The sequence below is a fragment of the Lygodium microphyllum genome, chromosome 1, assembly GCF_053477565.2.
Source record: "Lygodium microphyllum isolate KBCC chromosome 1, Lygodium_microphyllum_v1.1.10, whole genome shotgun sequence".
Classification (NCBI taxonomy): Eukaryota; Viridiplantae; Streptophyta; class Polypodiopsida; order Schizaeales; family Lygodiaceae; genus Lygodium; species Lygodium microphyllum.
In genome coordinates, this window is record NC_141135.1 from 49,493,285 (window position 1) to 49,517,081 (window position 23,797).

At 41.1% G+C, this 23,797-nt stretch overlaps 1 protein-coding gene across 2 annotated transcripts; it reads left to right on the forward strand.

Annotated features, from left to right (window-relative positions):
* The first annotated feature begins 8,876 nt into the window (after positions 1 to 8,876).
* Positions 8,877 to 22,465, forward strand: LOC148041088 (ribosome biogenesis regulatory protein (RRS1) family protein). Of its 2 annotated transcripts, none has more exons than XM_087676783.1 (8): positions 8,877 to 9,072; positions 9,316 to 9,469; positions 9,880 to 9,931; positions 10,042 to 10,170; positions 21,242 to 21,368; positions 21,452 to 21,635; positions 21,745 to 21,858; positions 21,979 to 22,465. In XM_087676783.1, the coding sequence occupies exons 1-8, from the start codon at positions 8,954 to 8,956 to the stop codon at positions 22,126 to 22,128; spliced, it is 1,029 nt and encodes a 342-aa protein (XP_087532909.1). In that variant the 5' UTR covers positions 8,877 to 8,953; the 3' UTR covers positions 22,129 to 22,465. The 2 variants fall into 2 exon arrangements, with proteins under 2 accessions (XP_087532909.1, XP_087532916.1); XM_087676790.1 differs by having other exon boundaries at positions 8,882 to 9,072; positions 9,319 to 9,469.
* Positions 22,466 to 23,797: the final 1,332 nt, after the last annotated feature.

Here is a 23,797-nt window from a genome sequence, read left to right on the forward strand (position 1 = left end):
TTGATCACCCCCCCATACACACCACCCCAGAATGGTATTGTAAAGCACATGAATAAGACTATTTAGGAAAGCATCTATAGTATACTTAGTCATGTAGGCTTACTGCAATACTTTTGGACTAAGGCAATTACTATTTCCATACATCTAATTAATAGACTCCCATGCATTACTCTTAGTTCTTAGGTTGCAGAGGAGGTATAGTCTGAAAAACCTCCATCATATGCTCATTTGAGGGTCTTTGGATATGAGGCTTTCTACCACATTCCCAAGGACAAGCACAACAAGCTAGATCTCAAGTCTGTCAAGTGCATGTATCTTGGATATGGTCATGCAAGTGAGATTAGCTATCGTCTTTGGGATCCATAGGCTCGAAAGGTTATCCACAATCATGATGTTGTGCTTCTTGAAGATAGGATGCATAAGTAGTATGAGTAGGTAGTTGAGGTACCAAGGGTGGTCTTTCAAGAGGAATATCATCCTATTACCGTACAACCAAGCCTAGTGAGATAACCTGTAATAGTTGTTGATGATGTAGTGGTCCATGATCTGCCCATTGTGTAGGATCGTATTTTTAGATAGAGAGGTCATGCCATACAAGCTCCACAACTAGCTTTTAGATGCTCTACTAAAGCTTGATATCCTCTTGATCATTATGAGCCCTCTATGGATTATGTCATGGTGACAAACTCTATTGAGCCACTTACCTATCAGGAGGTTATGCAAAAAGGTGATTCTCATTCTTGGGTGTGAAGACAAAGCACATAGAGGTGCACTCACTTCATTAGGGAGGTGGTAGAGGACAAGTCCACTGAGACTGTCAAAATCTTGATTGGTGAGAATCCTACAAATCCACTCACTAAGAGTCTCTGGAACATTTTGCCTTCTTTAGGAAGATGATGGGCATAGAATGAGATGATGTCTTTTCTCATCCTATTATACTCTATGTACATGTTGTACTTTTTCTTCTTTTCTTTCACTCCTCACTAAGGCACATTTGCCTTTAAGTGGGAGGTTGTTGGGGATAAAGGCACCTATGCCTAGCTACCCACATTTACTCACTACACATTGTACCTATACACTACAGGTAGCGGGCGTCAATCATTGTTTCTTTATTTTTTATTCATTTAGTAATTATTGAATAAGAGAAGGCCAATTACACATTGTGATTGTTGGAGTTTTCACATATAGCGTCTCTCTCTCTCTCTCTCTCTCTCTCTCTGTGTCTCTCTCTGTCTCTCTCTCTCTCCTGTTCCATCCACCATAGCTCTTGCTTTTTCTTGCTCCTGCTTGCATGCTTCCACTAGAGCTCTACCTTTCAAAGCCATCATACAACTTCTTATTCTTAAGGCCTTTGACAAATAAATTTTCCATAGCTCTATCACTAGGCCACTAGGTAATTAGTATCCTTGTATCATGCTCCAAATCTTTGAGACATTGTCTCTCATGAACTCATCCTCTAGATATGTTATGTTCATTAGACAAATAAGGAGATTCTCAATATATCCAATTTTTACAAACCTCGTGGTTAATAAGTCATTTACGATGGAGAACTAAGCCTTCTCAATAGTACAATCTATGATCTGAACCAAGTTTTGCACTTTTCTCCTAAGCACACACCAAAGTCATGAGCTGTTCAATCATTTTCCACTAACCAATGGATACATAAACTTATTTGAATTATTCTACAACATTGTCTGTGTCATCCTTGATCTTATACTTGTCAACTTGTTTTGCAAGGATTGGTGTTTTTAAGCCAATACCCCTATTTTGTATATTACCTCCTAGTCTAGACAAGAAGTGTGTGGCTAATCCAACAATAGCATCTATAGAATTTATGTTAAACGCTAAGTGTCATTATAATGGGTTAATGACTATGCCAACGAGTGATCCATGCACTCTTGTGTTGGTTATAAGTTGTTTAAAACCATCCCACTCTATCCTTGTTCTTTGTCTCTACTTCCACTTTAAACATGAGAAGCCTCTTGATGGCATCTTTAGTGTTGGCCCTAAGGTATACTAGTTTGTCTCTAAGTTCTTGGACTATCTCTCTCCTAGTGCTTATTGAGATTACCTTTTTTAAATCTATCAAAGGTCACCTTCATATGGTCTACAACACAATTAGTATTCTAAAAAGTTAACCTCCTTCCTTATCTTGGTCATTAGGTGTCAACTAATAATCCAAGATAGTCGATAAGCCAATTTAGGTCCTTGCTTTATCAACATTGAGGCACTAAGAGGTTGCTACAAGGCCTTGTTGTTTTGAAAAAGAGTTAGTCTTAGAACCTAGGTCAATCAATTCATTTCCCTTGGTTCATATCTTAATTGACTTATTTTATTAGGTTTGGCTTCAAGCTACTTCTAGGTTAATTGCAATTGCTCCAATGATTTGCTTTGTTGGCTTTAAGCTCGGTTCCAATTCCAATTCATGTCTCACTATATGGTACCTAAAGAAACCTTTGAGCCCTTCTAATTTTGGTCTTCCACTATAAACCAATTCATTACAATGTCATAATGACTCACTATAATTTTTCATTATTAACCATCCTCCTATTGCTTGATGGATTTTGAAACTTTTATAAGGGGAAGTTGGTGGAAATTCATTTGAGGCACTTTGTCACCTTTATGGATTAGAATCCACTAACAATGGATCACAATGTCATAACAAAGCTAACCAACCACCACACTACAATTTTTAAGTGAAAAAGGAGTACAAGTGAAGAATTCTTAAGTAAACATAGCAAAATAGCAATTATAAATTTTCTTTGGGGCCCCTTGTCCATATTTCTCTCTCAAGCTCAAAGAAGCATGCTCTCCATATTCCAAAGCAAAGCTCAATGTGAAGTGAGAAATGGCTTCAAAACTCAAAGCTCCAATGGTCAATACTTCAAGCTCCAATATTCCATGAAATGGAAGAGAAAGGAAGAGAATATGAAGGGAGAAGTTCCCCTTCCCTCGCACTCACTCACTCAAGATTCCTTCCTCATACACTCTCACACTCTCATTAACTATGATGAATGGAGAAGAGAAAAAGAAGACAGACTAGACTCCAAGTTAGCACACAAGGATAAGCTCTCTATTCATTATCATACATTATGTACCTAGGGTTTCCTCATCAGACCTCCACCCTTCCATTTAGCCTTTTGGGTTATCCAATGTACCCTCTGTAGATTCCAGCTCATCATACATGCCCAGATCTACTCTAGACCTTCAAAAATTTATCGAAGGACTTTATAACTTGCATACTAGCAAGCAAGACACTAAAATTTTACAATGATTAGCTTTGGTCACTTGAGAAACTCAATATAGATATTCATAGATCAATACCTGGCATCTATATGTGAGGCATTTGCTACTAGCTAGGCTAGAGGAGTTAACCTTTAGTAATCACTCAAACACCTCGTTATAGCTATCAAAGCGTAGGATACATGGACTTAAACAATCAGATGTCTTAGATTCTACCTCAAAATGGAACAACAGGGCCTCATCCTAGAAGAAGCAAACTTGAAGGTTCATATCCTAAGCCGATTCTAGACCTATGTGTGTTGTGCCCTTGGCTATCTATGGGTGTTTGGTAGCAAACGAGTTTTACGCTTGGTTCAAGGAGAGTGTGAAATAAGGGGGAGCAATGCATCAACCCCTTTGTCTTAGCATAGTCACACTTTATATTCCTAAACTAGGGTGGTTTTAGGACTCTAGCTTGATTTAAAGCTCTAGATCTAACTACTCCTTTATCTTGAAAAGCTACCTAACTTATTGGGTTCACTTGTTCATAGATTGGGGTTGCTCAGATTTGCACCCATCTACTTTTCACCCCATTCACCTAGTTGTCTTATGTAAGAAGTCTATGCTATTACGCTATTTCACATAGACAATCAACTTCCTTCATTTTCCTATACAAGATCCTTTAGGCAGAACACATCAACAAATCAATCACCAATGAATAAATCATTTATTTTATTTGGATTCTACTCCCTAATTACACTCATTGTGACATTTCCAAACCCATATAGTTGTTTTACCTCTTGTTTAGATTTTTTCTTCCATTCCAGATCAAGGGAGGATCATAAAGTCTTTACATTTGTATCATATACCATTGAGGGATTTACTCACTTAGCCCCTTTGAGTCCTCTGACTAAAGTAATGGAGCACCAATGTGCTTGGCGTGTTTCATCACTTGGCTCTAGACCTTGGATACCAAAATAGCTTATCCACTTTTCCTCCAATTGTACTATTGAACCTTGGAGCTAGTCCAATTGCCTATGTCTATACCATTTGTTCCATAAATCCAATTGTCATATATTTTGAAGAATATTCTTTTTAATCACCCATTATTTTCCAAGCAATCCTAAGGATAAGAAATAAGTTAATAGCGTGTCTATGCTAATAAAAACACTAACTTTTCAATTTAACACATGAAGGTTGATTGTTTCTTTATTATCAATTCCCATGGTGGATCTTTTTGGAGTCCCATTAGCTTCAATGACATCGTAATCCATAGGTTCCTTCCTTCTATTGCTTCTTCTCTTAGGCACCACCATGACTTACAAGAAACGCTTAATGCTACCTTCTCCAATATGGCCTTGGTTTGAATTGCAATGGTTAGAATTAGGACATATGTGAAGATTGAGTCATGAGGGCTATCTCTCTCTCTCTCTCTCTCTCTCTCTCTCTCTCTCTCTCTCTCTCTCTCTCTCTCTCTCTCTCTCTCTCTCTCTCTCTCTCTCTCTCTCTCCATTTGTCATTATGGCAATAGGCTTTGCAGAGCTGCAAGTGACGATGAACATTATGATAGGCAAAATACTCATTAATGTTTTTGAAAGGGCTTTAAGTCCTAGGTTAAGAGGAAATCCATGCTAGCACTTTTTGAAGTTGATATCATACATTATGATACATTGTACTAGGTTCCATAACACCAATCACAAAAATGTAGCTTACTTTACATGCAAGTTCTTAATGAGATTTTGCACATTAGATTGGTTGATTCAAGGCTAGGAGCTAACTCTAGGTCTCAAGTGTTGCTAGACAAGTTGACAGTCTTGGTCTCTAAGTCTTGGAAATTGGTCACCCTCTTGACAATGTCAATGTACAAAATCAATATTATGATGCTACACTAGTTAATTTACAATGTCAACTTACAATGTTGCTAGGAGCTAACTCTAGGTCTTAGGTATTGCTAGACAAGTATTGGGATTTGGTCACCCTCTTAACAAGTACCAATTTAATATTATGACACCATGCCGGTTAATTTAGAATGTTTTAGTATTAGTATTGTAATGCCACAAAACCTAAACCCACTCTTTTTCTAAAGAAACTTCTCAAGCCTTGACATTTTTATCATGTAATGTAAATGGGTAACACACGCACATGCATGCTCATGCATGTTTAGTGCTTCATGTTTTCAATCTTGGAAACATGCTTGTCAGGATTAAAATGCTTAATGACTCGCACTTTTGGTGCATATAGTACCCAATCCTTTGTTACAAGATAAACTTGTGGGCAATTGTACATGAAGCTTATCTCAAACACTTGCCATGCATAAAGCCATGAGCTAGCCTTTGCTGATTCAATTCATGAGATTGTCCCTGAAAAACAAAATCTATCTCAAGTATTTCTCTACCTTAGAGCTAATACACTTATGGATGTAATCCTTGTATTAACTCCTATTGCTAAACATTGACATTCTTGGCACTAACTATCCTTTATCATGCCTATGAGTTGCCAGGCTAAGGGCCATCATCCCCATAGACCCTTAGGACGATGAATGCCCACAAGGAATCCATTATAATGACCACGAAATTGGCTCTCTATTGTAGGCCATCCCAATGTGCATGCTATTGATATAGTAACTCTTCTCACACTTGAAAATTAGGCATGCTCCACCATCGGTGAAGGCTACTAGTGCATTGAATTCTAGCCAACCATCCAAATCACCTCCATTAATTGATGCCAAAAAATTTATATGGGCTTCCTACTCCACAATCCCAACACTTATTTCCTCCTCTCCTCTTGAAGAAATGTATTGTTTCCTTCCATACCTCTAAATTGGAAGCTAGTTGCCAGAATGGCTTATCTATCTTCTACAAGCCAATTGTCAACCTTGATATGGTAGCCACACTAACTTGGAATAATCTAGGTTTAGTGGCATGCATGCGTAAGTAGCTCAGTGTTATGGAACTCTTGATCCCTTACTTAGACACACTACTCATGAAATCATGGAAAAAGAGTAGGAATTGACCACTAACCTAGAATATTCAAGCTTTGGCATCATATGCTTATAGTCATTATTTTCTTCTTGCTCATTGGTGCCTCATAAGGCTATTGAAGTTGTGCTTAGGGAACTAACACACTAATGTTGTAAGCTTGTGCAAGCGAGGATGCACTTACATCAAAGGACATTTAGGATCTCTACACACGACCATAGGATATTTGTGCCACTTATTTCTACCAACATTACCACTATTCTCTCTCTCTCATAACAATATAAATAACGAGATATACACCTTTGAGGCACCTTGTCCTCCTAGATTTCCTGAGGAAACCTTGCTAACTTTCCACAGTACATACTATTTCTCACTCACATAGCTTTACACACTATATGTTCAATTAAATCAATAATAAAAATATTATTTATACAATTTGATTTTCTCAAGTTATGTCTATGTTCATGCTTTCTTATTTGTCGCAACACTATGTATTACAATGTTGAGTAATAAACCTTAGCATCATAAGAGTTCCTCAAGTTCTAGCAAGTGGTAAGGAGGAAGATTGCACAGTATAATTGAGGAGAAACAAGTACTGAGACAAATCTAGATCGTGAGCTAGTGATAGACTTTGATGCCTTTATATTAGGATAACTTGCACTTTGATAAGTGGGGGAGGGCATGCTCCTATATTTATAAATTCGTCGAGGATTCTATTAATTATTTGCCATAAGATTATATGACGTTGATGCAACTTTATGCACAACATAATCATAGAAAGATGTTCTATTATTGTTCATTTTGCCAATTGATCTAACTAGTTGCACATTTTTGTGAGTAATACACTGACAACAATATATATATATATATATATATAGAGAGAGAGAGAGAGAGAGAGAGAGAGGTCACGAATTCTCAGTTATTATTTCGTGTAGATAAAGTAAAATGTAAAATACTAGTTGTCCATGTTTAGATAACTCCAATTAACTAGGGATAAATTTTTAAAGCTCAAAGAAGCAAGGCAAAATATTATGTGGCCATTATTTAAGCATGTTCTTACATCCAATGGTAATAAACATTGATAATGTAAGTACTCATTGAATCACACAAGCTCAAGTAATGACATACCTTTTCCTATCTTTGTAATTCTTTGTTGATATTGAATGCAACACCCCTCACCATGTGAGGCTAGTTACTTGGTTAGCCAAACATGACGTTGTAGATCTTTGAAAAGTCATGCCATGTGACATTGGTAACAATTGATAGATTAAGCTAGGTCAAGTTCATCAAAGAGATAAAGTAAAAATATAAGCAAGCCAATGGAAGAACAAAAGATTAATATTGTTACCATCTATTGTGTCCTAAAGCACAAGCAAAATTACCTTCACATAGAGTTTGAAGCCTTTCATTTCATCTTTGTGTTAGTGCCACATGCAAAGAGATTTCCTTAAGCTTATACAGTCCCTAGAGTCACTTTTAATACAATTATCACATGGATTCAATGAAGAAGGCATTAGCCAACCTCACTAGCACATGCGAGAGTGTGTGTTTGTGTTAATGGATGCAATCAAAGGGTTGATGGGTGATCCTTAGTGTCACTTTTAATATAATTATCACGTGCACTCTTCTGTTAGTCCACTAATCAATGCCAAAAGCTTGTCATTGAAGAAGGTCTTAGCCAACCTTGCTAGCAGATGAGAGAGAGTGTGCTTGTGTTAGCTAGATGCAGACAAAGGCTAATGGTTGCTAGGTGAGGTCATTGTGATGTGGATGTTAGAGATGACTATGCTTAGAGAGGTTGTGGGGTAAGAAGGTCACCATGATGTGCTAAACTCGAGTCATGATTGTAGACATTGCCATTAGCATTGTAGCATCTAAGAGATAGTTGGAGCAAGCCACATGTCATGTTGTGCATACAATAACTAGCCCCAACCCTTCCTTAAAAATGCAAAAAAAAAAACCCTTTCCCAAGTGATTTAATCATTGATAAATTTTGCTCATATTAAGGCCGATTATACACCACGATGGACACTCAGTTTTTGCAAAAATGGAAGTGTTTGTGGGCTAATGTGTGGCAATCTTATTTGGTTTGCTTTTATCGGTTGGTGGACACTTTTTTGGGGGGCGGGGGGGATCTCCCCCGCCCAAGATTTTATCCACTCCTCATCACTATAGGCCAAGACCTTCATTATTAAAAAAATGTTTTTGCACTTGATAGGGTTTGAGCCCCACCACTAGGGCATGACTCCTTTGGTGTTTAGGATGGGCATGTTTGGTGTGTAATCAAATAAGCAGACTATTTTCAGGATCGGTGGGGGATTTAGCCCGGTGTGTAAACGGCTTGACACCATTTGCAAACAATTTGAGCAAGAAGCATTGGTGGTGCAGCAAGTCATGCATACGAACCTTAAGTAAGTAATGCAACTTACAAATATATTTAGTATATGCCTAAAGTACGTGTATATTAGGTCCTTCAATTTTGAATTTATAAATTTAAGGATTTTTATAAATACTTTGATGATGATACCTTAAATCAATAAATTCAAAAGGATCTAGATACCTCGATAATTTGAAGGTTTCTAATGAAAACTTCCCACTTGCTTTTGTCTTTTAGCCATTAGAGGCTACCTTAGAGCTTTAGTTCTTTTCCAAAATCCCTCCCGTTTAAAAGCACCGTGCTTCCCTCTCTCTCTCTCTCTCTCTCTCTCTCTCTCTCTCTCTCTCGCCCTGTCCGTTCTCGTCTGCAGTCGAAAATGAGCAGTGCTGTAGCGAGTGCTGGTAACGACGAAACCACAGAGCGTTTTTCTCTCGATCTCGGTAACCTTCTTGTGGTTGACCCCCGCGACGCTTCCTTTGCCTCCACCTCTTCAAGGTATGGCTCTTGTTTGATGGAAGATACTCGTGAATTGAGTGTTCATGGCAACATTTAAACAAGAAAACCTCTCAAGTCCATGCTTTTCTTTAGTCCAGCATGGACGCGGTTCTGTTCTAACTGTTATGATGATCTTGACTTAGCAGGAATGATGATTCTCTGTTCTTTGCTTAAAAGTCTTGACTTTGCAAATAATAATGTGATTCTCTGTTCGTTTCTCAAGTCTCTGATATTTTGGTCCAGCAGGGATGACATCACGCAGGTCTGCCTCGAACGAGGTGAGCAGGCTTTGCAGTTGCTTGCTGACAAGCTGTTCAACCTTCCATCAACTGTTGAAAAGATCGGTCGGCTTGTCAATCTGCCATCGCCCACCACCCAAGTGCCCAGAGAAAAGCCTGTGAGTAGTGTTTGATAGGGTTAAGGAAATCTGTACTTGTTAATACTTGTTTGAATCCTTCTCATCTTGCATTGAGGAAGGATTTGACATTTGAGATGGTTGGTTCTTCATGCTTTTACAAAATTCATCAGCAGTTCATATTTATGCAGCTTTACATTTAGAATTTTGTTTGCTAAATTTTTAAAGGCAGACTGAAGGTAGCATCTTCATTAATTATGTGATAAACTAGAAGCCTCTTTGATGTTTAAAGGGAGCTCAGTCATCCTCAATATGAGGGCTTGCCACCTGATGTTTTGATTTTTGTAATCCTTCCATTTATGATTGGGATAGGCGATAGTCAAGAAGTTGTCAATGCTTGGGTTTCGTAAAAGGCTACGGTGGGCTAATCAAGCTTTTGTTTGTGGATGTAGCTTCCTAAACCTAGACCACCAACTAAGTGGGAGATTTTTGCTCAAAATAAAGGTACCATTTGATAAATAAGCTACATCCTCGTAGAGATCGTTCATTGTCTACTTATGGTGCAAATTTACTTATTGTGTTGTTTACTAATTTCCATGGTTTGGGATATCAAGGCATAAAGAAAAGAAAGCGTAGTAAGCTTGAGTTTGATGAGCAATCAAATGAATGGAGGCGTCGTTATGGCTACAAGCGAGTACGTGATGAGCAAGATATTCCTGTTATTGAAGCAAAGTCATCAGATGGTAACCATTTGTTACTCTTTATAATTCCTTACCTTTATATTAGTAGGTTAGCTAGAGAAAAACTATTGATGAATGCGTGTTTTTTAAAACTATTGCTAAGGCAATTTCAGATGCTTATGAGCATCCTCACCTACACTTATTTTTTCACATCATCTATGTATTGAAGCTTTAATCAAAGTGGAACCCTTGTTAATGTGAAGTTTAGCTCTCGTTTGGGAACTATTGCAATTGCTTTTAGTTGTGGTGTGGAGTCTCCATGGAGACACTTGCTAGAGTGCTATGAGATTATAAGAAGACCCAAAGTTGGTTAGTTAAACAACTACAACAGAACATGGTCTCAACCGATGCTAATGGTAGTTGTAAAGTAGGCAAATTACCAATTGTGTGGTCCATTTTGTGTTCCCATCATACCATCATAGTTGCTTGAAAGGGTCGGCAATTGTAGAAATCTAGAAGCTTGCTACACTTCTTGGCCATTCAATGTTTTAGTGGGTATGAATGGATTTTTATATCTCAACACCCTAGGTTTAGGCATCTATAGAGCTTAGCGTTAGATGGTGGGAAATGTCTAAAGTTGAAGAGTTTAAGAAAGCTTGTAAGGACCCTTAGGGATTGTGTGAAGATATACTAGGGTGTGCATTGAGAAAACGCAAAATGTATAAACATGACTAAAACACAAATAACTCAAACAGAAACATAAAACACAAAAACATAAATAAAGAAGAAATGTGACTTTGGAGTAATAAATGAATGTTGTAAATGAATGAAACAATGTACAAGATGCTCAAAGGTAGAGCTATCCAATAGCCATAGTAACAAGGAACGATTGTCCCTAAGCCCTTGAATATGAGAACACCATTCCAAATGGATGTGTTGAAATGGAATGCTGAAATGTGATGAGGATTCGTTCCTTTCTCTTTCTATCATGTACTACAGCCGTGATTGCTCACATCGAGCACTTGACGGTGGCTCGGGAGATATGGCTGGAGCTTGATCAGATGTACAATCGAATGACCCTTATGAAGCGGGTTTCTTTGGAGGTACAGATGCGGACCTTGTCCGTAAACAAGTCTTTTTCTTTGCGGAAGCACATTAACAAGCTAAGGCAGCTTTAGATGCAGGTTCAGAATGCGGGGAAGCCGATTTCCTCCGAAGACATGGCGATCACACTTTTGTCCCAGTTGCCGCCACGATTCGGTACATTTTACTCTGCCCTTATTGCTTCAGAGCGAGAGTCTACTCTTCGGTGGGAAGAGTTGGTTCCTATGGTCTTGGACCAAGAGGAACAGTTAAAGGGACAGAATGCTTCCAAGTCGGAGACGCTGACAGGTCAAGCCTCTCAGAAGAAGGGGAAGGACCAAAAGAAGAAGAAGAAGGGGGATAACAAGTCTAAGAAGGACAAGGACAAAGACTCCACATGCCATATTTGTGGAAAGACTGGCCATTGGAAGAAGGAATGCCCTGACAAAGACTAGAAGGACACCAACAAGAAGGACACAAAGGATTCTGGAGCGGTGGCTGCATCCTCATCAGCTGCATTTCTTCATCTAGCTGTCATTAAGGACGCTTCACCGAATGCTTTTGATGCTGTGATGACGGCTCCCCAGGCTCGAGAGTGGATCGTTGATAGTGGTGCCTCCCGGCACATGACTCCTTCATCAGATGGTGTTGATGGTGTTGCCCAGTTGCGACCCTCGCGTGGGCAGATTCTCATTGGAGACAGCTCTTCAGTATCTATTGCAGGTCGGGGTAAGATGCAGCTTATTCCAGATGGACGAGGTGGTACCCATACCTCAGAGGTTTTGCATGTACCAGGCTTAGGGTACCATCTCCTGTCAGTTCATAAGATTTGCTCCCTTGGCCTTTTGGAAGAGTTTGACAGTACTACGGTGCGAGTCCTTGATCGTGGATCGAGGAAGGTTCTATTATCCGGATATGAGGAGAACGGCATTTATAAATTGAAGTCTTCCACCACCCTCTCTACTCTTCTTCTTACCTCTCAGTCACAGTCAGAGTTATGGCATGCTTGGTTTGGTCACCTGAACTATGATTATCTTCGGAGGGCGTCACGTGGACAGCTTGTTCGAGGGTTGCCGGATATAGTGGTGAGCCAGCAGCCATGTGTCTCCTGCATTCGGGGGAAGCAGCTTAGGGATGCCATTCCCCACACAGCTTCGCGGAGGTCTACTTCACCGATGGAGCTTGTATCTACGGATCTATGTGGCCCTATGAGAAATGAGTCCTTGCGTGGGAGCTCGTACTTCATGCTGATCGTGGATGACTACAGCAGGATGATATGGGCCTACTTTTTGGCATTAAAGTCAGAAGCTTTCTCACACTTCAAGGATTGGCTTCTCCTTGAGGAGAACCGATCGGGCCGGAGGTTGAAGACCTTGCGATCCGACAAGGGCGCTGAATTTGTTTCTAATGAGTTTGCTCGGTTTTGTACAGATAAAGGTATTCACCAGGAGTTTGCCAATACCAACACTCCTCAAGAAAATGGCATTCTTGAACGGAAGAACCGCAGTGTGATCGAGATTGCGCGCAGCATGATGGAACACCGACAGACCCCTCAAGTTCTGTGGGCCGAGGCTGCGGCTACTGTAGTCCACATCCTTAATCGATCCCCTACTTCGGTCGTGGAAGGGATGACCCCGTTTGAGGCTTACTTTGGGACGAAGCCAGATGTTTCTTACTTTAGGGTCTTTGGGTGTGATGCCTATGTTCACATTCCCAAGGCTCATCGTGATAAATTTGAAGCAGCTTCCTGAAGACAGGTATTTGTTGGCTAGAGCTCCCAGTCCCAAGGCTATCGATTGTATGATCCTGTCAAGCGGGATGTGTACACTAGCCGCGATGTGCGGTTTGTGGAGGTTCCGGCTATATCAACGGGTGAGGAGCATCCCGTTCTTGGAGATCCAGGGGAAAGTTGGGCTCCTTCTACAGTTCCACTGGAGCCCGTGCCTTTTGATTATGATTCCGTTTCTGACACAGAGTCTACTGTTCCACCGGTCACCCTTGAGGAGTTACCACCGGTAGATATTCCAGTGTCTTCTGCTGATGGAGAGAGACGAGGCGAGGTTCGGCCTCCTCCTCGTTGGGCCCGTGACACTCCGTGATTCAGGGATCGAGGGGGTTCCTGAGGAGTGGGGACCGCAGGATGGTCCGTAGTGGTCACGGCGGCACCAAGCACATTCTACGGAGCTTGTTTGCTCTAACTATTGTTTGATGACCCGTGTTATGCAGGATCGAGAGCCCACCTCCGTGAAGGAGGCTTTACAATCCGCACCATGGAAGAAAGCTATGGAAGCCGAGTTGGAGGCTATTGAGAGGAATGGCACTTGGTCACTCGTGCCCCACCCCCCGAATAAGAAGGTGATTGGCGTCAAGTGGGTCTTTTAGACCAAATACCTTAGCGACGGTTCTTTGGATAAGCACAAGGCTCGCCTTGTTGCTAAAGGTTTTGCCCAGCGCCCAAGGATTGATTGTCATAATACTTTTGCCCCCACAGCTGGTATGGCAATCATTAGAGCTGTTCTTGCCTTGGCTGGCGATAGGAGATGGCCTGTTTACCAGTTGGATGTGAAGTCGGCCTTCCTCAATGGTGATTTGAAGGAGGAGATTTATGTTGAGCAGTCTCCTGGCTTTGGATCTTCAGATGGGAAAGTCTACAGGTTGAAGAAGGCCTTGTATGGCCTCAAGCAGGCTCCGCGTGCATGGAATGAGAAGATTGATTCGTTCCTCCAGTCTCAGTTGGGATATTGGCGTTCCAAGGCCGATCCACAGCTTTATGTTCACACTTCCGAGGATGGTTGTGTGCTTTTTGTATTATATGTTGATGATTTGATTGTCACAGGTGATGATGCACATCAGGTCCAAGAGACGAAGTCAGCTTTACATCGGACGTTCGAGATGACGGACTTGGGTCTACTCCATTTTTTTTTGGGCCATGAGATTTATCAGTCTCAGAGGGGGATCTTCATCTCTCAACAGAGATATGTACAGGAGCTCTTGGTATCTTTTGAGATGGAGGATTGTCGGGCACTTTCTACTCCTATGGATCCGAAGTGGAAGGCCACTTCCCATTCAGCTTTTCCTTTGGCGGATGCTTCCCGCTATCGTCAGTTGATTGGGTCCTTGCTTTGGCCATCGGACGTTCGAGATGACGGACTTGGGTCTACTCCATTTTTTTTTGGGCCATGAGATTTATCAGTCTCAGAGGGGGATCTTCATCTCTCAACAGAGATATGTACAGGAGCTCTTGGTGTCTTTTGAGATGGAGGATTGTCGGGCACTTTCTACTCCTATGGATCCGAACTGGAAGACCACTTCCCATTCAGCTTCTCCTTTGGCGGATGCTTCCCGCTATCGTCAGTTGATTGGGTCCTTGCTTTGGCTTCTCAACACTAGGGTTGATCTTTGTTTTGCTGTTGGGCTCTTGGCAGGGTTCATGAGTGAACCTAAGACGGTGCATTGACAGGCTGCTCAGAGGATACTTCGATATCTGAGGGGGACGTCTGATTTAGGGATTCATTACCCCGCAGGGACAGATGGTTCAGATCTTGTACTTGCAGGTTGGAGCGACTCGGATTGGGCCGGTGATGTGGACCACAGGCGGTCTACTACAAGTTATTGTTTTACCTTGGGTGCAGGTGTTATCTCATGGAGTAGCAAGAAGCAGCCCACGGTAGCCCTTTCGTCTACTGAGGCGGAGTATCGGGCCGTGTCTTCCACCACATGTGAGGCTGTGTGGCTTCGGAGATTATTGGAGAAGCTTGGGTGCCCCCAGACTCGTCCTACTTTGCTGCAATGTGACAATGAGAGTTGCATTGCCTTGGCACGGAACCTTGTTTTTCATGCCCAGACGAAGCACATAGAGATCCAGTACCACTTCATCCGAGAGAAGCTTCTGGATGAGACCATCACTGTGGAGTACTGCAAGACGAAGGACAATCTTGCGGATTTGTTTACGAAGGCACTTCCCCAGGCACTACTTCGGAGACATTCCAGATCCCTTAGGCTTTTACCTTGCCCAGGCTCTGAGAGGGGGTGTTAGAGATCACAGCCTGAACAGGGGCAGCAGGGCAGGTACAGCCAGTATAGTGGCAGGTGTGCAGTCGAACAGGCAGTCGGACTGCACAGTCGGACTGCCACGTGGCAGTCCGACCAGTGCAGTCAGTCGGCTTCATTTAATGCAGTCGACAGGCTATTTTCTGGCGCCCTGTTTTTTGGCAGATTGCCCCAGCAGTCTCCCACACTTCTCTGCTCGCAGATTACAGACCGGTGACACACGCAGATTCCGTCTCTGTTCGCAGATTTCAGACAGGAGATAGTGCAGACTGTAGCAGCGGACTTCGAGGTGAACAGCAGGTTGCATCGTCGAGGTGGAGACACGCAGTCCAGCGCACTGCGTCCGTGTATATATCTGCATATCTTTGTATTCAGCACACTTTATACAGCAGATCTTCATCTTCCACTGTCTCTTTCTCTCTCTTCTCTCTCTGCGTTCTCTCTCTCTCAGTCCTACGCTTCTGCACCGCTGCACTCTGACAAGATCATGAGGGCTGTATCCACTAATTGGAGCTAAGATGGCCTGGTGCAAACCACCTAGAATTGGGCAATAGCCAAAGAAATTGATGAGTCAAAATGCAATAGTGTCTGTGTCATGAGGACATGTACTTTTGAAACCTCACTTAATATGTGGATTAATTTTTAATCACATGGTTAAGTAAATGTTGCACATGTGAGGTGTAATTGCTAGGACTAGAGTAAATTTACGAGCCTGGGACTTGAAGAAATCACGGGATGTTAAAGGTAAAAATTGTTATAAGTTATGCTGCATAGGTACTTGGTGATATTTGGTGCCAATTGTGGGCTTAGGTCATTCATTTGGCCATAAGTGTCAGTTGGTGACATCAAGGAAGTGGTGTTTAATGGTACCTAACACCAATCTAATGGTTAAAGATGGCGTAGAGACACTCGGCAATGGAAGTTGCCTAGCCAATTTAATTATTGGCTAGTCAGATTATTTTTCAGGGCACAAAAAAATAATTAGATTAATTTTTAGTATTTAAAGATTGAAAATTAATATTTAATTATGGATAATGCTGGAAAAACCATTTGGGAAGGCTGTCACTTGTCAAAAATGCCCATGCAAGTTTGAAAAACGTCTTTAGAGGTTGGAGAGGCATTTTTAGTGTATTTAGCATACAAGAGAGAGGGAGGAGATGCTGTTGGTCTGATTTGCAGCCATTGGAGGACCTTTTGAGATAGCCAAGAGCAAGAGAAGACCAATCAACAGCAGGTGGCAACATCTAAAGGTTGTTGAGACATGGAGCAACAGTAAATGACTGATTTTCTTCAGTTCTTTTCATCTACAAGTTGTTGAGATAGGGTGGCAATAGTAAATGACAGATTTTCTTCAATTCTTCGCGAAGAAAGTCTGAATTTTCTCTCTTCTCAGCATTCTCTCTCATCTCCCAGCCTTTCTACAGCCTTGCTTCAAAGATTGCAGCATTGAGATCACTAGAGGCTGAGAAGTTTCAGATTTCTTTGCTGTAAACCCTAATCTGCAGAGCAGAAATTAGGGTTTAACAGTAGGCTCGAGAAGTGTGCCAGAAATTGGAAGCTCCAAGACTTGGATTCAACAGGGCTGAAGTTGTTTTTAGCCTATTCAAGTGGAGGGACTAGCAAATAATTGAATTTGGGGCATTTTCCATCTCCATCAAAGTGGGTGAAGGCCAATTAATTGCCCGGATTAAATGGCTAAAAAGATTAAAGACTTGTTGGTCATTTTGAACAGCAAGGGGAGTTGGAAAATCGAAAGGGGTTGGGAGAATCCCATTGTACATCAATTTCTTCTTCAATTAAGTTAAATAATTACCGAAAGGGGCGCCAGTTTTGGGGTCAATAAGGTGTCCAATATCCAAGATTATATTGTAAAGTGTGCATTTCAGTTTTGTGAATTTGTTAATTGCTGTAAATAGTGTTTAATCAGGTTATTTACCACCCTATTTGAGGAGAAAGGTTGGTTTCAGTTTGCGTGAATTTGGTCAGGGTTCCAGTTGGAAAGGTCAAAACAGCAATTGTGGCAGTTGTGAAGTCTGTCCGAGTTAATGAAGATGTGTAAAAATTTATTGCTTGGTGGTAGGTGTAAACATAGGCTAAATAGGTGGAAGAAGCAATGCAGTAGTTAATGTTAGCAGTAGGACTGCAAATGCAGTTGTAGACAGGTTGAACAGATGAAAGAGGCAATGTAGCAGTTGATGTTAGCAGTAAGATTGCAAACCCTGTACACAGGGCGCCTTGGGGTTGGAGCTTGGTGATGATACATCAGTAGTTGCATATGTTGGACAGCCTCTAGATGGCGTGGGCTGATGGTTGGGACTTGCAAAAAAAGAATGAAAGGAGTGGTTGGACAGTCTCCTATTTATAGATGTGGATTTTTCCAAAATTAAGATTTTGACTTATGGGACACAGAAACTTTGGAAATTAGTGACATTTGGGATTGTTTGAAAGAGTTAGTGAAGATTTTATATGTAATGCATGTTTAAAAGTTTTAACACTCTCTCTTAGGTTAGGTTCCAAATGGAAACCAAAGAGGGATTGAGTGTACCTCACGTTGTGTTTCTACACAGAGACGTCCCACCCCAAAGCAGCTAGGGCATCGGCCAATGGATGCATGTTGGCTATCCAAGACTCTGCGAAGACTATAGAAGTGATGGTTAGCTTACCTTAGTATTTGAAAGGGCCACCCTAGAGAGGCCAAGTCATTGGACGAAAAATGCTTATTGGTTGCCTAGCGGCCTAGCAGGACTTGCAAAGGTGATATAAAACCACTTTGAAGTTCTCTTTTTTCTTTTTTGGTTTTGTTTTGAAATTTTTTTGAAGGATAATGCATTAACTATGCTCATAGGGAAAATAAGAGAGATGGTTAGAACCAACATCACAAAATAGAGGACTATCCCAACCACTCATCTAGGATGTTGGTGATGAAGGAAAAAAAAATGGTGAAGAGGTATGGTGGTGATAGAGCCCCTAGTGAAAATAGTTGTGTGCAATGAGATGCATAATGACTCCTACATGATGAGAATTCATATGCAACAAGGTGCCACTTGGACAATGTCCCTCTTGGGAAAATTGTTCATTTGCCTAATCGCCTTTATACAAAGGTGACGATGATCATGCAATGCAAAGGGTAAGTACAGAGGGAAGGGGGACCAATGTTGAAAACAAGTGCCAAAACCTATAGGGTACCGAGTGAAGGGTAGGAACCCCCTCTCAACCAAGGATGTCGATACCAAAGGAGGAAAAAGGAAGACGAATCATCCTAGCTAGAGGAGCTAGGTAGAAGTAGTGAAATAGAGGATACAATGTCAGCTATACTTGTGGATGTATGTTTGTTTCTAGAGCCTCTTCTATTGAAGTCAATATAATTGAACCTTTCATGATTTGGATCTTGCACACCAAAAGAAAATGGAGGGAAGGGTTTTGTTTCATATGACTCAAAAGGTTATATGAACTTGACATTGGACCTAGTTGTGATGAAGAAGACGGGTCGCTACTTATCTTGAATGTAGCATGTCCTCTTTGAGTGGAGAGATGGCCAGCCCCATCAATTGATCTTGATTGTTGTGCAAGGCTCTCAAGAGTGTCTTGAGAGTGGCGAGAATGTTTGATATGCAAGAATTCATTGAACCCCACTCTTGCCATGAACCTTGCATCTGGCCAAGAAGAAGAAAGAGATGATGCGTTCTCCTCCTTGTTGAGGCCATAATGTTTCCTCAAGGCCTCTAGTGATGGAGAAGCTTGAAAAGACGCTGCACGATCCCAAGAGAAAACAAAAATTCTTGAAGAAAGACAACTCTGAAGTAATGAATGAATTCCGTAAATAAATGAAAGAGTGTGGAAGATGCTCAAAGGCAGAGCTGTTCAATAGTTGACGACTCTCGTGGGAGCAGGTTGAGGGAGTAGTTGGAGAGTGATGTCCACCAAAGCGGAGGGCTGTAACCACCAGTTGATAGAAGTTGGATGGACTAACAAAGACCTCCAAGAACTGGGTGGCAGCTGAAGAAACCGGTTTGACTCAAAATGCAGCAGTGTTTGCCCCAAATCTGGTGAGGGCAGCAGGTGAAAAGGCCAAAATAGTAGCTACAGCAGTTGTGAAGTCTGTCTGAGTTAATGAAGGTATGGGAAAACCTATTGCCTGGCAGCAAGAGGTGTAAATGCAGGCTGAAGAGGTGGAAGAGGCAGTGTAGCAGCTGACTTCAGCAGCAGGACTGCAAACACAGCTGTAGATAGGGTGCTTTGGGGCTGGTGATGATGTGGCAGCAGTTGCATAGGCTGGACAGCCACTGGATGATCCAATTGTTGGCCTAGCAATGGTTTTAAAGACGGAGTTTGATGGGATGTGTTGAGAGTTTTGTCTAGCTCTTGTGTGGCGCCTATTTTATGGGTTTGCTTTCTTGGCTTGACCATTCATGGCTGATATGTTTGGATCTCTTTTGGTCAGGACTGCCCCAGCTTATGCTGGACATCCTTTGTCGATCTATAATTAATACTCATGCTAGTTCATTCACATTTTCCACATTGCTATGGTGGTGTTCCTACTTTGGAGCTTTTCACAATTGAAAGTTTTGCTGAAATTCACTAGGTGGTGTGTTTCTCCATGTGCGTTTCATCATGTGCATTGTTCATGCCTGCTTATCAAAAGTGATTAGCATATATTTTCCATTGTGTTTTCTTAGCATCAAATTGATCTTATTACAACTTTTTTGAAAGAAATCTGTGAAGCTCCTATTGAAGATGCATCAATAGTGGGGGCATGATCAAGAGGCCCATGTTGGTGCATAATGATGCCAACTTGAGATTTGAAGAACCTTGCAACAGTGACTGACCTTATTATCGTCATTTTAGGGAGGTTTGCGCCTTCACAAAGTAAACGTTAAGCTACATCTTCAGTGCGAGACAAAGTATGTTGGAACATATAATTCGTCACCAATAGCTTGAGCAATGGAGAATGAACTTAAGAAGCTAGGAAAGGTTATCTTTGATGCCAACTATATTATGTAAATCTCAAGCAAAAGCTCCTAGAATCCTTTGGTTTGTGGATTGCCATTAGTCTTCAATGTGACTTACACACCTTTGAGATTTTAAGCTCATTTTGTAAGAGATTGCCTACCAACCTAATCGTCAATTAGGGAGAGCTCTTGTATCTTGAGGTCACGGACAAGGACAACTTGGTTAATAACTACAACAGTCTTATTGGTTGCAAAGAGAGTAACAACAGCCAACACAAGGAGGAATTCTGCTTGTGGCTGTCGTGGTAGGAGAGTCTACATCTGTAGCAATTGCTAATGCATGCATGCATGCACAAGCACACCCACACGTGCATACATGAGAAACTCTTTTCACACAGGCGCCAAATGTTTCATACTTATGAAACATGTTTTAATGTGACCTATTTGAAATATTATTTAAAAAAATCATGTTTTTGCACCTTTACTTTGGAAGATTTGTTATAGCCTGTTTGTAGGGTTGTGCAGTGGGCACAGTTGGGATATGTAAGTAACTACTTTTCACTTAAGATGCATGATGGATGATAGCAGTTGACTTGAACATGAATTACGATTCATTAATAGTCATGATTAAGGGCTATAATACTGTCATGATTCATAAACCTTACAAGTTACTGCCCAAAGTTTTTGGAATCTAATTAGAGAGCAATGTTTCTCAAGTCAAATGAGTTTCTCAGATCTTATGAAGGTTGTCTATAAGTTAAAGAGTAACCATGCTTCATTTCCGTATTCTTCATTAACGTATTACCTAAATGTCATATATGTATTTTCCTGTACAAAACTTGTTTCTTGCTGTTTTAAAGTTTTACAATTTTCTGTTTCCTTCCATGAAACCTGCTTTGTTGTTCAACTCCTGGCCACACACACACACACACACACACACACACACACACACACAGAAGGGGGGTGGAGGGAGGGAGGCTGACTTTCCTCCTTTTGTATCCTCCTTTTCCTGGAAGATATTTATGATTCTCATCTTCCTGGTGATACTTCAGATCCAGGTACAGATCCATTCATGCAAAGACGTGTTGAAAAGAAATCACGTATTGCAAAGCAGGAAAGAAATCAGTTGGAGAACTTGAAGAGGGCTGCTAAAGTTGGGGGCAGGAGTGCTTTGCCAAGGTGTGTTCATGTAATGCTTTGTCTCAAATTACTTCCATGTTGAATTTGTTTGGTTTAAATTTTGTGTTTAATATTCATTGCAGCACCGTGCAGTTGGCTGCGACAAGTCTACCTATAACAGGTACAAAGGAGCCTCCGAAAAAGCTCAACAAAGATGAGATAGGATTTGCGGCTGGGCTTGCGAGCACTGCCACGGCAAGTGGGGGAAAATTTGATAAAAAGCGACATGGAGAAAAACCACCTAAGCACACTGGAAAATTCAGGAAGGTGGGTTTTCCTGTAACTTTTCACAAACTGTTTTCAAATTGTGTGAAAACAGCAGGATATCACAATTTATATGCTATGTGGGGCCATCATCAGTTGATATTGGTTGCAGTTTCTTCCGGTTGCCGAGGGATCAGGGATTGGACTTCAAGAGAAGCAACAATTTGAGAGAGTTCTGAGTAAAGTCCTAGCTCAGAATTCTAATGAGATTATCGATGTGAACAAGGTATGGAGAATTGGATTCCAAGGCTCTCTTGCGGACAAGCCTTGTATTCTTAGCAAATTTTCATTTGTTTTTGCAGGCTGCTTTTCTCTGAGCTTTTAGTGATTTCATGCTTGTGTACAGGCTGTGAGTGTTTTTAATGTGGAGGAGGAAAAGAATGCTCACACAAGGAAAGGTGAGGCAGGCAAGAAAAAGAAGTGGAAGGTGGGGAAGAAGGCTGGTAGAAAGGGTTGGAACTCTAGCAACGGCTCAAAAAAAAGAGAGTTGAGGTGAACACAAATGAATGAATGATAGCACTCGACTGTGCAGAAGCTATCTAGCATGGTTGCTGCTTCTGTTTGTGCTTTCCTGTTCATGCCAGTAGAGATCAACATATGCAGAGTTTTTCACACCTTGTGTAATGAACAAGGCGGTATTGTAATCAGATCACATCTTGCCACGACTCCAACCTTTTCTAGTTTTAACCTGTGGCTATTACAGCTCTACCTGTGGTGATCACAGCTTGTTCAAACTAAGATATGGGGCTTCTTACACCTCCCCAGCAGATACTGTTGTGTCTTTTTTGGCATCTTGCCTAATCAGGAGCAGAGAGATGACCTGCTGTTTAAGATTTGTGTTTGAATGAACTCTGTTACCAGGGTTGAAGAATTCATTGGCTTGGGAGCAGAAGCAACCTTCGTTTTGACAGCTCCATTTTCACAGTTGATTGGAGTCTGTATTTTTAGTCTGTAAGTTCACCCTTGAACTGAGTTTGTGCGTTGTGCATGAACTTGCGGGAGATTTCTTTGGAGTCCACTCTTCTGAATTACATCTACCCCTGCAGGGAGTCAGAAGTGTCTACAATATGAAGTGTATGAAGTTTATATTGGTTAGAAGTACTGTAAGGTGGGGTGTTTGTTACTTCCCTTGTAGCTGATTAATCTGCCTTGTAATTGAAAAGGAATTTGAAATCATGTCTATACATGAACAACTGCCTTAGATATGGCCTTCGCTGAGGCAAAAGTGTAGTGAATCTGAATTCTTGCCTTCCTGCAAAGAAAATCCTAGAACTCTTGCAAAAGCATCACACTTTTAGAAACCTGAAAGTCTTAGTATTCTTTTTTAGATGGCTGAACTTTCACTAATTATTGCAACAAGAGTGTCAGAGTGTTTAACCCTAAGAATAATTCAGAATGATATGAAGGGAAGATACTAGAGTTAAGTATTTTCAAATTATGGTGCCAAATGAGGTGAAGAGACTAGTCTTATGTCATAGTCATTGTGGTCCCGTGTGCATTCATTGCATGGATATAATATTATTGTTGTAAGAAAGAGCATGTAGTTAGTAGAAATTTCTTGCATATGATACATGCAAGATGGCATTGGATTCTTGAGGCATTGAACAAATCAAATCTGTAAGGATATATATTGATTCTTTTGTCCAGGAAGACGCACCAAAATTGAACACCCCTTCAACAATACATTGGAGAGGAAGGAGCCAAAAAGGTTAAAGGGGCAAACATATAGTATACGAACAATGAAGAGCAAAACATGGTTTCACTTTGACAAATGAAGCAATACAATCATGGAGGTTATATGTTGACTTAATAGAAAGGATCCCAAGGTGGTTGATAAGAGTATTGGTGAAGACCTTTGTGCTGTCATATTGCGAAGGAGTAAACTCCCATTGAATTTTTCTTTGTTTGATGTTCATGAACAAGATGGTGATGCATACTTATGTGCTTGGTCTGTGAATAAAACATGGTTGTTTGAGCAAGGGCAATGGCATGTTTTGGATGTTATAGAGAGCTAGGGGTAGCCTATGACATTGGGAGTGCTCTAAACTCCTTAGAAGTCGCCAAAGATACATAAGCTCGAGGGTAGTGTTGTAGCATGTGTAGTACTTTGCCTTTGTTGAATGATTTTGCAATGGTAAGCTACTTTTGGCTCCATCAACTAATCA